The sequence below is a fragment of the Salminus brasiliensis genome, chromosome 1 (genome assembly GCF_030463535.1).
Source record: "Salminus brasiliensis chromosome 1, fSalBra1.hap2, whole genome shotgun sequence".
NCBI classification, from domain to species: domain Eukaryota; kingdom Metazoa; phylum Chordata; class Actinopteri; order Characiformes; family Bryconidae; genus Salminus; species Salminus brasiliensis.
In genome coordinates, this window is record NC_132878.1 from 57,329,258 (window position 1) to 57,346,152 (window position 16,895).

Here is a 16,895-nt window from a genome sequence, read left to right on the forward strand (position 1 = left end):
TTATTTAAGTCTTCCATTTCATCTTTGGCCCTTTGGCCTTTCTTTTATCTTGAGGGCTTTTCTGATATGCAGTGGTCAGTAACTACCAAAAGTGGTTCAAAAAAATAACCACCTGTAAACTGGTAAGAGGGTCATGGGCACCTAAGGCTAACTGATGCGACCCACCACCTCACCTTACAAGATCTGCTGCTAACATCTTGGTTCAGATACCACACAATATCTTCAGAGGTCAAATCCTTGCCTTGAATGATGAGATCTGCTGTGGCAGCACAGGGAGGACCTACTCAACATTAGGCAGGTGGTACTAATGTTATGTCTGATTGGTGTATTTTGCATTAGATGGATTCACAGAAGAGTTATTTTAAGAGGAGGCTCTGCAACACGTTTAGGGATGTAGGAGTCATCCAGCTGTATGGAATTATTAAATTAGGATGTGCACTGTTAGCATAGCTTGACTGAGGTGCTGGATAATCATCAGGATGAGTCAAATCCAGATGGTGAAGTCCCATAATGTCTTCATTAATTACTGGCTGTAACGCATTTACCTCCAAAATGATACATCAGAGCTTTATAGTCGCACTGTTCAGTCTGTCCACAAAGCTAGCCTCAATTTCTAGAAATCCTGGCGCTGCGTCACCAAAGCAAGTGCCAAGGTTTTTGGCACTTAAAGGCTTTAAACCTTGGTAAGATACCGTCTGGAACTGGGACATCATAAGCAAGTGGTTCTACTGTGGATCAGTTCAGACATTGATCAGTAAATGATACCTGTGATCAATAAGTGTGACTGCCAGTAATCAGTTACTTTTCATTCAGACTAAAAAATCCACTTTTAACATTGGACCAAACCATTAAAAAACACTGCCATTCCAAATTCCAGTGGGATAGTCTTGCATGACTTCCTATACAGTCACTTTCTTTAGCAGTTTTATCAGCCATTACAGAACAGCATTAATGTCTTCCTGTCTGGTCACTCCTGGTGACAGTAATGTCCTTGATGCACAGCAGGGAGAGCAAAAGAGGAAGAGCTGCCGTGTCTCCCTTCCTGCCCTGCATCTGCTCCATCACTCCTCTTCCTGTGAACCCTCCCGTCCCATCGGAAACGAACTGCACACTCAGCAAAGGATTTACCCACACACATGCACTCAGATACACTCATTCACACGTACAGTTTACAGCAAGAAATGGTGTGGGACATTGATCCATGGAGCAATGCTAAAGCAGAGTCTAAAACCTAAAAGCATAGGGTGCTCCGGAAAAGGTAACATAACACCGAACCCTCTTTGTGCCTATATGAAGACATGAACAGCATCACTGCACTGGTAAACTAGGACCTTTGCAATTATGAATTTTGAAGCAGTTACATGTAGTGACGCAAGAGGCGAGCAATTCACTAATAACATAATGACACTTTAAGAAACAGGATATATAAGTATGTAGTTTTTCTGGGGTTTGCATGGACAACAGGCACCACCAAAAACAAAGCAGGGCCACATTTAAAGATGATACAAAAATGAAGTACTGTAAAATCATACGCAATATTTTTAAGACTTATCAGAAGGATCAAACAATAGATAGATACATTAATAAAACAACAGGGAGACATTAAACCAGCCACCCGTCACTATGCAGTCTATGCCTTTACTGTGGGTGTTTTCTACTTTTTCTAATACATACTTGTTGGTCAGTAGAGATGCACCAAATGACCATTTTCTCATTATTGTGATAATTTACTTCTCTCATATCGTCAGTATTTGAAGAACACTGACCAACCATGACCAACCAGGTAACCAGTTTTTGATAGCAATTCTAAAATCTACTTCTGTAAATATTCTGAGATACAGATCACATATAATGAAAATAAACATTAAAAATATCATGATATAATATATTTGCATTATTGCCTACCCGTATAGGTCAGTGTTTAAGAACTACTGCATGCTATTTTCTGAAAGATGTACTGTGCAGTAATTTAATCACAATAATTCTCCGTCAGTGTCATCAATTGTCCGGTTCTATAGTGACTTAAGGCTTCACTTTAGGGGGAATGATATCAACTGAAATATCAATAAACATCACAGATCCAGCCTTTATTCATCCTACAGACAATTACAACACTAAGAGCTGGGAACCTCCTAGAGGGGTAAAGTGGGTAGGGAGTGGGTGGGCTAGTGATACACTAGCACTCAAAGGCCTTGTTAAGACTACTGCTTAATTCCAGGGCTAATTTCCAGTGGGCTTGGCCACATTTTTTTGTATGTACAATATCAGAAATCTATTTTTTTTGCATCTAAAGCTCAGAATAAAATAAATAAACATCATCACCCCACCCCTACTACACATGTAAACTACCCCATCATCCATATGTGACTTAAAAACCTTCTGAGTGAACTTCTGACCCTGTTAAACCATCTGAATGCCAGCATGGCGTATCACTGACTAGAAGATTATGCCCAAAAAACTGATTATTGTGTTGTGGTATAATCACAGTCTGTTCGTTTATGTTTATGGGTAAACACACCTTGTCACGGCTCTTCACAGCATGCCTTGTCTAGGTTCACTCAGCGCAAACCACGACTGATAATAGGGGTAATTCTGTGGGCTATGCACATGTGCTTATCAAAGGTCTTCTTACAACCCAATACACAATCACCTCACACCTCAGTGTAATGTGAGGTAGGCCCAATATTGCATCTAGCCAGGGGTAAGCCCACAAAAGAGAGCAGCTCCTTTCTCTTATTGCAGACAAGTTGAGGTGGGAATAGGAAGCTGTTTGATATGGCATTATGACTTTCTGCAGAGCGTGACATATGGGCACCAGGACCAGGTCTGCCGTGGTTTCGTGGCTCCATGACTACAAGAGCAGCCAAGACATGAGCAGTGTCTCAACACACAGGAATGTGAAAAGAGCCAGGGAACAGCATGGAAAACGATACCGGCTGCTCAGTCGCAGTCCGGGGTAGGGAGCGACGTCAGTTACATCGAAGTGGCATGCATTTAATACAGATCCTATAACAGTGAAAACACTCATCTGGTCAAGTGCTGAGCTGGTGATGATGGGCGAACTTTTGACATAAAAAGGGCTATATTTTAACTAATGCACAGTATATGGCATCCTTGTCCTGTGAAGTTATATACATCAGTTCTTGCTCGGTTAATAAAATGGCTAAGAATGTAAATGTTTGCTTTGAAATGGAAGCCACTATCAGCTGTTGCACACAAGGTAATATTACAGCTGCAAGGTTTACAGAAAGAATGACCTCAGTGAGTTCAATGCAATTTGGCACAGTCTACATCTCTGGATCCTTGTATGGCTTTGCCTCCTCAGTCACGGTTTAGGCCTTCATCTCCAAGCTATATAAGGAAATACAAAGACCCCCACGTTTGAGTCACTGGCTTTACACATTAAGCCTAGATGTTTAAATTTCACATCTGTGCTCAGGCCTGTTACTTCCACAAACCTCTCGACTTACTCCCTGACAAAGGCAGAGTGGCTCGCTCTCTTTTCTCGTAAATCCCTTCCATTAATTTGCAGCTCCAGAGGACAAATCTCTGTTCTCATGCAACTTATTATTCTCGTATCAAGCAGGCCCTCTGTATACAGTAGTTGTCTCCATTATCCATACACCCTAAATATATACATACTTTTACAACACAGAGCTCCTTTCAGAACAGACTGTACTTCACCAAAGGCACTATGCAAAATTCACAGCGATTCACTTGTAATTTCATCAACTCGTTAGACAAAGGGCGATCCTTCTTTTGGGCTTAGCACGCAAACTAAATCGAATTAACATGGAGGAACGAATCTGCACCGTACCCTGTGGAGATACCAGAAAGATAGGCTGGACACCTCCAGCGCACTATAAAACATAGAAAAACATCAATAACACAAAATAATAATACAAAGGTTTTGCTGATAAATCTTCACAATGCAGAATTTGCACATGCTGCCCATTATTCTATTCTATTCTATTCATAATACCTGTTAAATGACCATGTTAAAACCTAAATGGACTCGTAACTACCTGCCACTATTAATATCACCATTATTAACTATGTTGTATCTGGTTTGGTCATTTTTATCAATAATGTTTAAATAGTTCTGACCAGAGGAGGATGGGTCCCCCTTGTGAGTCCTCCGAAGGTTTCTTCCTCCAGCTCTGTGGGAGTTTTTCCTTGCCACTGTTGCCATTGGCTTGCTCACTGGGGATCTTTGATCCTTCATGTCTTACATTATTTATTATTTTTGTCTCTGTCTTTTATTAATTACTAATTATGTAAAGCTGCTTTGTGACGACAACAGTTGTAAAAAGCGCTATACAAATAAATCTGACTTGACTTGACTATTGGACATTCATTCAGAATTGGCAACCTAATTCTAAGGCCAGAGTAGACCAGCCTAATGAATACGGCTATTACAATATTTCGTTGCTGCTGTGCAAAAAACGTATGTTTTGATGCAATTAGAATCTAAACATGACCGTGTCAAAATTTCTCAGTGTTCTACAGTGTGTGCAAAATTATTAGGCAAGTTGTATTTGAGAGGATTCTTTTTATTATTGAACAACAACTATGTTCTCAATCAACCCAAAAGACTCATAAATATCAAAGCTTAATATTTTTGGAAGTTGGAGTGGTTTTTTTTTTTTAGATTTGGCTATCTTAGGAGGATATCTGTTTGTGCAGGTAACTATTACTGTGCAGAATTATTAGGCAACTTAATAAAAAACAAACATGTACCCATCTCACTTGTTTATTTTCACCAGGTAAACCAATATAACACAAAATTTAGAAATAAACATTTCTGACATTCAAAAACAAAACCAAAAACTAATCAGTGACCAATATAGCCACCTTTCTTTACGATGACACTCAAAAGCCTTCCATCCATATTCTGTCAGTTGCTTGATCTGTTTACGATCAACATTGCGTGCAGCAGACACCACAGCCTCCCAGACACCGTTCAGAGAGGTGTACTGTTTTCCCTCCCTGTAGATCTCACATTTTATAAGGGACCACAGGTTCTCAATGGGGTTCAGATCAGGTGAACAAGGGGCCATGTCATCATTTTTTCTTCTTTTAGACCCTTACTGGCCAGCCACGCTGTGGAGTATTTGGATGCATGTGATGGAGCATTGTCCTGCATGAAAATCATGTTTTTCTTGAACGATACCGACTTCTTTCTCTACCACTGCTTGAAGAAGGTGTCTTCCAGAAACTGGCAGTAGGTCTGGGAGTTGAGCTTCACTCCATCCTCAACCCGAAAAGGTCCAACGAGTTCATCTTTGATGATACCAGCCCATACCAGTACCCCACCTCCACCTTGCTGGCGTCTGAGTCGGAGTGGAGCTCTCTGCCCTTTACTGATCCAGCTTTGGGCCCATCCATCTGGCCCATCAAGAGCCACTCGCATTTCATCAGTCCATAAAACCTCAGAAAAATCAGTCTTAAGATATTTCTTGGCCCAGTCTTGACGTTTTATCTTATGTTTCTTGTTCAAAGGTGGTCGTTTTTCAGCCTTCCTTACCTTGGCCATGTCCCAGAGTATCGCACACCTTGTGCTTTTTGATACTCCAGTAACGTTGCAGCTCTGAAATATGGCAAAACTGGTGGCAAATGGCATCTTGGCAGCGTCACGCTTGATTTTCCTCGATTCAAGGGCAGTTATTTCGCGCCTTTTTTTTTTTAACACGTTTCTTGCGACCCTGTTGGCTATTTGCCATAAAATGCTTGATTATTTGGTGATCACGCTTCAAAAGTTTGGCAATTTCAAGACTGCTGCTTCCCTCTGCAAGACATCTCACAATTCTTTACTTTTCAGAGTCCGTCAAATCTCTCTTCTGACCCATTTTGCCAAAGGAAAGGAAGTTGCCTAATAATTAAGCACACCTTATATAGGGTGTTGATGTCATTAGACCACACCCCTGCTCATTACAGAGATGCACATCACCTGATTTACTTAATTGGTAGTTGGCTTTCAAGCTTATAGAGCTTGGAGTAGGACAACATGTATAAAAAGGATGATGTGATCAAAATACTCATTTGCCTAATAATTCTGCACACAGTGTAGATATTCTAAAGACAACTGCAACAGAGCCAAAGCCACACGTGTGGCGAAAGCACTAAAGCCATAAATATTAATGTAAGGGCAGTGGAAAGAGTGACTGAGGCAGCTTTGTGTCGTACGTCCATTCAAACAAAAACATGGGACAAGGAGGCTTAAGAGACAGCCGGACAAAAACAAGCAATTAGTCCACAGAGCAGGCCAAGACACAAGGCCACTCAATGGGACCCACTGATGTGCAAAGCAAAGATGCTTGACATCCTCAGTACAAGTTGAGCCAACAGACCACAGGGGTTGGCAAAGAGCAGGAGAAGAACAAAAAGTCAGAAAGAGAGATAGAGTGAGAGTGAGAGAGTGAGAGAGAGCGAGAGAGAGAGAGAGAGAGAGAGAGTGAGAGAGAGCGAGAGAGAGCGAGAGAGAGAGAGAGAGAGAGAGAGAGATAGTCATGCATTAGAGTTCTGTTAGCTCTCAAGGTTAGCTTTGAAGGTTAAACTAGATCAAGCATTGACCATCTCTTTAAGACACTACAGGCAGAATCCATCTGTAAAACACAGCTTCTACAAAACTGCTGTAGTGGTTTCTTTGATGCTGTTGGTGGCTGCAATGTTTTTGTGTGGCTACAGACGAAGTCTGTAGCTGTAGTCAGGAAAATGAATCTTACAAGCTGTAAGACCAAATAGACTCAGTCAGTGTGGCACAACAGATAACACCACTACCTGCCAGTGAGCTATCACACCACGTGGGAGACTGGGGTTCAATTCCCGGTCTGGCTAACTATGCTGCGCTACACCAATAAGAGTCCTTGGGCAAGACTCCCAAAACTGCGTTGGCCCTCCTCTGTAATACAAGTAACCTTGTAAGTTGCTCTGGATAAGAGCATGAGCTAAAGAGCAAAGTCGGATTATACAGTTTAAATTGATTCAATGTACTAACTAACCCTAACCTCCTGTTCTGTACCTATGGCAGTCATCCCTCCCTCCTGATTACTAGGTCTAGACTGGACTAATTGTTTTGTCTGATTTGCAGACATCTAATTGAATTAGACTTAGCTCTGCCCCACTTTATACAGCCACATCATCTAAAAAGCTTCTAGAAGAGAGTAACCCTTCACACCAGTGTAGTGGGATGCTAGACCAAAGCTTTCAGTTCTTTGAGAGATGAGACAGACCATGAACTGCAAAAACTGAATGTGAAGTCATTATATCTGGTAACTGGAAAAAACCTTGACAGCATTACATTTCATTCTCATGTTCATAAAGCCATGAGCTCATGAATTTGTTTAGGAGTGTGTATGGAGGCATAATCATTCTAGAATTAAGGAAGCAAAAAAACTATTCACTTCGTCCAATAATCTTGCTTCATAAAAACAGGCAATTAAACAACCATCCAGAGAAATTCTCCCATGAAATAAAGACGTCTATAACATAAGGACTGAAATGCATTTTTAACAATTGGCAAAAGACACTGTGGTCTAAGGAGAACCTTTGGCTTTCTCCAAACATACACACGTCCAGGAAAGAGCAAATAAAGACAACTCGTGAGACTGTATTACATTTTAGCGTTTCTCAAGACACCAAAGTTGTATAATCTTTACATAAGGACGCGTGACTCTGTATGCTGGTTTTAGATACAAGCAGCTTCCAAATGACAATAAATGTGCGGCAATAAATTTCAACTTTGTGAGGCTCATGCCATGCATTTTCTTTTCTTTTTGGCTGGAGGACAGAGGCACTGATTTCATTCTGCCATAATTTTGTGCAAGTACAACCGCTGTGCCGTTTTCAATGTTTCAAATTCCAAAGTTCAAATAATTTAGCAGTTTTTATGTTTGCTGCACCTGAGGTTCATGCACTGAGAATTAGCCTGTGCAGCACACGATTCACCCATGTTAGCGGCTTCAGGTGGCTATGAAGACAGCCAGACATCTTTAATAGCTGACTTGTACTGTTACTTGACATTCCATCTGACTCAGCTTTGTAGCTGCTGTAGTTTTTCTAACTGTGATTTATAGAAGTTAAACTTCTTTTGTCCACCCATTGTACTCGTGTATCAAGTATCACTGTAACCAGATTCAACACTTAAAAACACACAGGAATGTCAACCACACAAAAACATGGAAATTACTATGGTAGAAACACACGCGAGCACATGATCTTTTTATTTTCCTCCTAGACAGACGCTATTATGAACAGTGGGAGGAAACACAGATTCATCCACTATGCTGAACGAGACAAACAAATAAGACCTTGACATGAAAATATTCCCAAATGCATGCAGACACTCACCACAAGCTCGGAGAACATAGCATCCAGCTCGTCGTAGCTGGGGATGGGCAACGTGGGCTCCATGGTCTGCAGGACGAAGTCCTCTCGCAGCCGGTAGGTGATCTCAGGATGATCGCTGCTCTGGAAGCAGCAGAAGAAGAAGGACACGCCACGTCCTCCACCACCACGCTTGCGGGGCGCCATGGCTGCTCGGGAGGGGGTTCAGGGTAAGGGTGAAGGGTGAGGGGCTGGCGCTCCTCCTTCAGGTAACTCAACTAACGTAGTCTTGTCTCGGTCACAGAACCCTAAGAAAATGAAAGTCAATGTTGTATGAGGTTTCAGAAGCTCAATGCTATTTCAGCACTTTAACAACAACAAAAACAAAACAATGCAATGCTCAAGACATCAATACTGCTCATTCTTTATTGACCTAGGCTAACAATGCTCTGACTACAGGTAAAACAGATTGCACTTCCTAATAGTCCTAATCGGTGAAGACACACATTTCTAAAACAATACCAGTGAATCGATTTATTCAGTAACATACAGAATACCTAATTTTTGTTGTAAAGCTAGTGGGAATTCTAGACTATACTGTATGTTCTTGTCTGAGTGGTATTTTCTTTCAGGATAAGGTGAATAAGGAGGCCATTCATTTTTGGATTTATTTAAACTGTGAATTGGTGTGCTGCACCAATATGAGAATTCTAAGCTAGTGATGGTCTCTGATATTGTCTAAGTTAATAAATCAATACATAAGCAAATATGACAATTAGGGGAAGGATCACCTAATTGAAGAGAAATACAACATTTACTTGGAGAGGGTTTGAAGCCTCACCTGAGTGTTCTGCTTGCCTGGAGTAAAACAAACAGGTCATCAACTGCTATTCGAATCGTTAATTAAATCTAGAAATGAGTCCAAGGCAGAATATATAATATTTACCATGAACTGCCAAGAAGTACCATTTTAATTTAAACCATTAAGATATCACATTTGTTGGTTGTACTGAATTAAACACTCGGGTATTATAATAACCCAAAAATAGAGAGCAAGAAAAGACTAAGCACACACTACTAGATCTCATCCTGTTTGGCACTCTGGAGGCCGAATGCATTAACACCGTTGACATCCACACATATTGATCCCTGAGAATAAGCTGCTTTTGATGAATGCTCAGGAAGCAAATCCTAGACAGCCCTTAGCTTGGATCATTTCCAGAGAACCCCAGTAATGATTACAATCGGCCTTGTCTATTCAGAACCCGGCCTCAAGCTCCCATGAGGCCTCCAGAGAACACAGGAAAAGGACGCTCCTCAAGCTGACTGTCCAATTCACGGTCATTCACAAAGACCCACAGGACAGTAATTCGAGCACTGGTTTAAAAGGAGGCAGCGAAACTTCTCCACTAAAAAGCCCTACTTCATGCACATGACCATGTACAAAGATTTTTATGCCACTTCAGTCAAGGTGCAACTTAAATGACACTATTAATAAGCTCTTGCCAAAACCTCAAGGTAGTTGTGGTCTAGTTTGTTGGTTACACATTTGTTATCAACTGCAATGTGTGCACTGCAGTTCCCCCATCTGTAGCATCTTTGGCCACTCCAGCGTAATAGGAGTTGCAGCATCAGCTGTCATTATGGCACAGGGCTATAGATCACGGAGGCTGCGGAGAACAGAACCAAAAAGCCACAACCTTGAATCTTTAAAACCAATTAGAGCCATTCTCAACAAAAGGGATGCATTATACTGACCATATCTGTATCAGCAGTTTAGAAACAGAATTTGGCATTTGGCACATGTTCAAAAACCAACCCCCTTTTGTGGGCTCCGGCATCATCAAAACATTAGTGATTTGAAGGAGAACACTTCAGGGACTCTGGTGCATAATTGAGACTAAACTGGGGTAACTGTGCAAGAATTATAATTGATCAACTATGCAAATGCAGATACCTGGTCCATCCATTGTGCTCTATAGGTTCCTTAAGCAGTGCTTGAATGTAATTTGTAGATGGCTGCTAATCTCTCATAGCAGTTATTACAGTCCATAGACTTTCCGACCACAGCTAAACATTCACTGGTAGTTTTGGTTGCCAGCAATGATCATTTACACACATTAACCCTGTAACCGACCATTTGAAGAAAGAAATTAGAAAGAGAAAATACAAGAAACCATTGTCAATGATCATGACACAGGGTTTGTGTATTGGTAGTGTGCTCTAAGTTCTGACTGGTCTATAGAATACAAATACTATATACTGTAGGTTTGGTAAAAAAAAAAAATAATAATAATAATAAGCACAAGCTCCTGCTATGCTGGGTTTAGATGGAGAAGGGGAATTCTTCTTCAGAATTCTTTGCTTGAAGCAGACTATGCCCCCACTCTCTCTCTCCAAAATTAAAAAGTCATCAAATCTACACAAGTCACATGAATGGCATTTTTTCTCCATTGAGTTGGCACGCATGTTAGTGCAAATATACTCAAGCTTGAATGCTGAGATAATTTTCCTGTTTTCCCTGTGCCAAACAGGAGGCAGCTGAACCAACACTGCTCAAATACTCCAATAAAAGTTCACCGGAGTGGCAAGTGCTGGAACAGCACAAACACCTGTGTGGCGTGTGAACAGAAACCAGCTGTGCCACAGGCTCATGGCGAGAACTGTGCTCAAGGTGGATCCCTTCAATTTGCCCAGAGATACTACGGGAAACCTGAAGCCCAACATAATATTGCAAGAAAAGCAGATGTCTGCAAAAGCCCGTAGAGCGGCACTGACAGGGAGGAAGGTGTTTCGGGAGGTAAAATATGACCTGGTATAGCACTTTGCGAGTGGGTGGTATAGATGCCCATCTACCGGCTGTTGGTAACCAATATAATCTCCACAGCTGGAGCACAGCTGAACCCTAACCCCTTTAGCTTGTCTGCCGCCACCAAGGAATCTCGAACGGTCCCACCCAAGAGGCTGAAACAATTCTGTCCAAACTGCCTGTGCGCTCACACTTGCCTCAGATCTTTGACCCGAAGAATACAAGCCTGCTTATTTTGACATAACTGAAGCCAAGTAAACATGTGCAATGCTGGACATACTGACATTCCACATTGGAAGAGAATTGCTAAGGCTTGTTCAGCAGGATCTCAGATCTCCAACTAGACAAGAGATCACAAACAACTATGCATTCCTCTTCTCTGTGGTGCAATGCCAAAAAGAGAGAGACTATTCACTAGACAACAGATGGGCAACTTGCAAAAAAAACTACATGGAGAAGCCTAGATTCTAGAAGCACAACTATTATAGCCCTTCACAAAAAATATGAGGGCTCCCTAACCTCTGGCTGACTCTGAGAATATAATCAACTTCATGTTTCAACTGCATTAATCCTACTTGAGGCCTTGAGTAAAGCCTCCAAACTATTGTGAGAGACAACAAACAAGTGATCTATTGCCCAGTTAGGAGACATGCAGAGGAACGGTCCTGTAAACCTCAGCTGCAGCATCCACTAGGCCAAATGGCACAAATCGCACTCAAAATATCCTCTGTTCAAGGTTGCAGCAATTAGATCCCTTTATCCTGCGTGTCAGAACAGTGTCTAAGTCAAGACTCTGGGGAGCGTGACCCAACTCCTGACTTTTTATGATCTATGGAAGCTAATCTAGCTCATCCTATCCTGTGGCTTTCAAAAGACCTCTCGACACATGTGTTGTAAAAGCTGATTGCATTTAGCAATCCCAGTCTGCCATGGCCACTGCTGCTGGTTTCTGGTTCTCCATAGCCCAATGGCTGACCTTCAGACTATGATTTGGTGGTTTAACCCAAGGGGGTGATTGGAAAGCTAGACAAGTGTGTCTGTCCAGAGGAGGACAGATACAGCAACAATGGAAGGAGAGGAAATGAATGGGATTCAACGAAAAGAAAAAAGAAAATCTCAACTTTGACCACAGGGGGAAACACATTTGCTACAGAGCCCAGGATGGAAATCTTAGTACGACAAAGAGAAAACCATGTGTCTCCTACATGAGCAGTAACATGCATTTTCTCCTGTGAATTTATACATCGAATGAGCTGTTTACTGATAAACAGTAGCAGGAAATGGCTTAGAAATCCTTCTCTTAATGAATGAAGAAAACACAAGGCTGAACGTATTGTATGTTGCAAAGCAAATGCAGATCCCTTATAACACCAGAGGTGAAAACGTGAGTTCTAGGAATTTTCATAGTAGACAAGCACTGCCTAGAGAGAATGGCTGATGAAAAGGACTAGCCAAAGGTTTATTTCCCATCATTGGGAGCCAAGAGCAGTAGTATTGAATATATTTGGACGGACAGATAGACAGATGGATGGATGGATAGATAGAGAGAGAGAGTAGGGCTGTACAATACTTTTTTATAACTTAGAGTTATATATTGGTATCAGCAGATAATTGCTGAAAAAAGGAATTAATATTTGAATATTTGTTGTATTTTGAGCTTCATATGAGCTGGACATTTAGGCAACACTGGGTTACGATGCTAAAACCTTGGTGTTTGGCTGATTATTCTGCATGTGTTACAAATGCATCTACAAATGCAATATATTCTATATTACGCTAATACAGGCAGATGACTTAAACATTTCTGAATGTTTAAGTATCGACACTGACACGTGGGTAGTGATGGGCAATATGATAATATTTCTTCATATATTGAGGCGCACAATATGTTTTTATGAGCACACTGTGGATATAATCAGTGCTTCAATGGTACTGACCTACAGTAGGCTCTATTATAGATGGTGTATTTTCTCTGCATGATATTTTACCATACAGGTACGTGCATGACAAAAATATCATGCAATAGGCATCAGCCCATAATCTGCATATCAGCGCATCCTGCACTGAGGCAAAAATCTTTCACAGCAATCTAAACACAGTCAGAGGACTGAAGAACAGAATACTCTTATCATAAAGTCTGTAGACACCAAATACTCTTCGACTGGGAGGTTTCCGAGACAGTTAGGCCACCCCTTGGCCAAAAGCAGGTAAACTGTGACTTGACTTCCAAAAAGGCATAAAAGTGAAAGATTCTCAATTACTTTCAGCTGCTCTCTTTAAGAAGGACAGACATCAACATGACTACAAAAACCGAAAGGTGCATTTAGCAAGAGAGTTTTGCTTTGGGCTAAAATTCCAGCTAGAAACACATTGCAGTCATAACCTGACCCTGGTCCTTCCTCTCACAAGAGTGATTCTTACTAAAGCACTGTTAGAGGCCCTCGTATAAATCAGGTTACACAACAGCTTAATAGACTCTGCGGAGCACTCAACCTGTGCTGTTGGTCAACAGTGCAGACCTACTAAGCCAATGAGAAAACGACCCTCGTGAATATCAGAGGCATCATACCACAGAGAGACTGTACCTGTCGCCTCCCTAAATCTCACAAATCTTGGGCTAGACTGACACAGAAAAGTGTCCTTGGAGAGATGTTGAAGTTGCGAGGGAAGAAGTGCATTCGCCAAGATAAGCATGCTAATGTATAACTCGCTGCATGAAGGTCTAGCTGAGTGGAAACGCCAGCTTTCGGGAATGAAGACTACAGGGCCAGTCTTCCATGAGTTCCATATAGTACACGGACATGATACTTGGAGGAATGGTTCCTAATAGGTACTGGATTTGAACTGGTGTTAAACTGCATGCTCAAAACCGAGAGAAAGGAGTAGAATCTAAAACAAATGCACCTTTGCTCCCTATGTAGGGCATTGTGACATATATAAAAAAGAAATACATACATATTCCTGTTATTTAATATGATATAAAATAATATAATGTTAGCACACCTTATTTATCTACAGCATTTTAAAAATTGCTGGTAGCTAAATCACTCAGGATCATGAGGTATATCCAACTGGACCATAATCAATCTTAAAATACTGTAGTATTAATCACAAGATTAAAGATGAGTAACACGTCTTGTTGGAACTGTATAAAAACAAGCATTTTGGACTGGCTTGATGGATTGGGACATCCCAAGTTAATAACCTTATTCCTGGTGGAGGCTCTGCGCAAAATCATGAGACCAGGTGTAACAGAAGAGGAAAAACGCTTTTCAGGGAAAGAGGCCCTCAGGGCTCGGAGACCCACTGTGTTTGAGCGTAACCACCCGACGTTTCTAAACAGAATAAATTCTACCCTCTCCTCCTGGCGTGTGCAAGCATTCTAAAGCATACTCCTTTGTCTTAAATTTCCGCAAACCAAAACTAACATGGGAGTACAATGTCAAAGCAAATTTGCGGAGCCAGCACAGGGGTAGAGGAGTGGCTGTGAGCACTTCACTGACTCTGCTCCCCCCTCCTCCACACACTTCTTAGAAGTTCAGACACAATAAAGAACTGCCCGCAGCACAGATCAACTATTACTAAGCTCAGCTGGCGCAGAGATAGTCAATACATCAAACCCCCTCAGTTCAAGATTGTTCACTCTGTGAACAGAACAGGTGACGGTCAAAGACGAAAAAAAAAAAAGGAAGCGAGTCGGCAATGATTCAGATTGAAACCGGATAAGAGATCACACGTTTTCTTTATCTCAGTTAAGGCAAAAGAATATTAGCAGCTGGATACACATGCAAGCATCTAAAGGAGCACTAGATCTTTTGCTCTCCCTTTTTCCATACTAATTCAAAACTGTGAAACATGTAGTATACAATTAAACAATTATGAGACTCTTCAGAACCCCATTACGCCACCACCGTTTTGCTAACGCACATGGAGAAAGCTGGTCAGTTTCTTGTATTGCTGTGGGCATGTGCTGGAAGTGTGACACAGAGTAAGCAATACATTTGTAAACACTGTAAATCTGTATAATGCACTTAAATGTTTGAGGGACAAACTTTACATAATGAGAGTAATGTCAAGGTGCCCAATACAAAAGAAATATCTGTGAAAACATAGAAATCTGAGTGTTTATAGGTTTATAATTGCATTTTCAAGAACCTAAAAGTCATAGTGGGCAGCACCACATATCAGGGTAAAATGCTCTAGCCAAATGCCACCACTATACTAAGAAGCTACACAATATAGGAAAAAACTGACATTTCAATATTTTGTTGTTCTGAGATACATATTGCAATATAGAAAACTGCAGGAATTCTCACCAGATTTCAGTGATATTTCAGGTCAGTGATATTAAAAATGCACTCTGTGTATCAAGGATCAGAGCAAAATAAATCATATTGGGCAGATATAATGTGTGATATAATCTGTGTAATAATGTGATGGAAAATAAGAACAGTGTGAATTTTATATCATGATATGTATGATTTTGATTTGCCTTACATTGCATTGATATTGCACATACTGCAATTGCAATGACTATTGCTAGGACTATGCTGAAATGATCCTCTGTGCAGTCACATGTGTAGCAAGATTAGACAGTATTTCTCTGAAAAAGAGATTGTAGAGGCATGTTCTGTGTTGATGGCCGGGAATGAAAGCCGGATCTAAAGGGAAAACATGGTTACAGGGCTGTGTTTACAGTCTTTTAACTGTTAGAGGTCATGTTTACTGAATCTTGACTAATGTACCTTGGTGCAGTCTGGTGCACATGGAGAGTGAATGTCCAAAATGAACCTGGTTTCTAGATATTTGGACATCTTTGTTAAAGATCAGTTGTGTACTATGCCAAACGGTCAATGCATTTGAAACTCAGACATATTTAAGACACAATTATTAAAAACAAAAGCTATTCTAAATACATTGTCCATCACTTGTGTTCTTTTTCCCCCACCCACTATTTGAAAGCTACTGCAGACACAAATCCCAATATGCTACAGCAATTTCACCACTTACAAAACATGGCTCTCTATTTGCAGCCCTGATTGGCCCCAAGAAAAGATGTATGATATCTATAGATTAAGTGGAAAAATGACCATTAGCTGTGTTTGGGGGGAAAGCGGAGATGAGGAAGTAGAGATAAGTAAGAAACACCAATCACAGCCCCACTCTGCTGTTGCTCTAGTACAATAGCTGAATTAATCAGGGATAGCCCCCACTTTTCCTCTCTTACTCACCTCTAGCCCCAGAGAGGCCTTAATCTCCCCCCACATGCATGCCTTGACATGACACATTCCACACATAGCCAGCTGGGTCCTACCACCAGTCCCTTCTCTACTCTAGCCCCCATGGCTCAACTCCCTAACCAAACCAAACATTCTGACTGCCTACCTGGACTTGTGTTCCTTAACACAATGAGCCAAGCTGGATGAAGGGAACACCCATTGCCCACCCCCTGCAATTAATCCTTTGTTTCTTGACTGACAAATTAATTTCTCTATTTACATTTGGACCATATGCTAAAATGCTGATTTATAGCCCCATCATCTGTACCAAGCTCCTTACTTTGTTCCCAACAACTCTGTGTACTCTGTGCACAACAGCCCTCATCCCGATTTGAATATTCAAAGCTTTCAACAACTGTGAGGCCCATCACACACACACACACACACACACACACACGCACACAAAAGAGGTCACATATGTCTAGGTTTGTGATCCACCCATTTAAATCATGCGCCAGTTGTGATTTGCAAGCTCACAGCAG

The 16,895-nt window shown here is 41.2% G+C and overlaps 1 protein-coding gene across 4 annotated transcripts in view; it reads right to left on the reverse strand.

Moving 5' to 3' along the window:
- daam1b (dishevelled associated activator of morphogenesis 1b) overlaps positions 1–16,895 on the reverse strand; it is an 83,473-nt gene that overhangs the window by 33,101 nt on the left and 33,477 nt on the right. For 3 of the 4 annotated variants that reach the window (XM_072682849.1, XM_072682864.1, XM_072682840.1), the window contains exon 2: positions 8,350–8,633. In XM_072682849.1, the coding sequence (XP_072538950.1) occupies positions 8,350–8,532 (183 nt within the window). In that variant the 5' untranslated portion in view covers positions 8,533–8,633. Of the gene's footprint in view, positions 1–8,349; positions 8,634–9,166; positions 9,225–16,895 lie in introns of those variants that run through there. The other variant, XM_072682856.1, reaches the window with a different exon arrangement.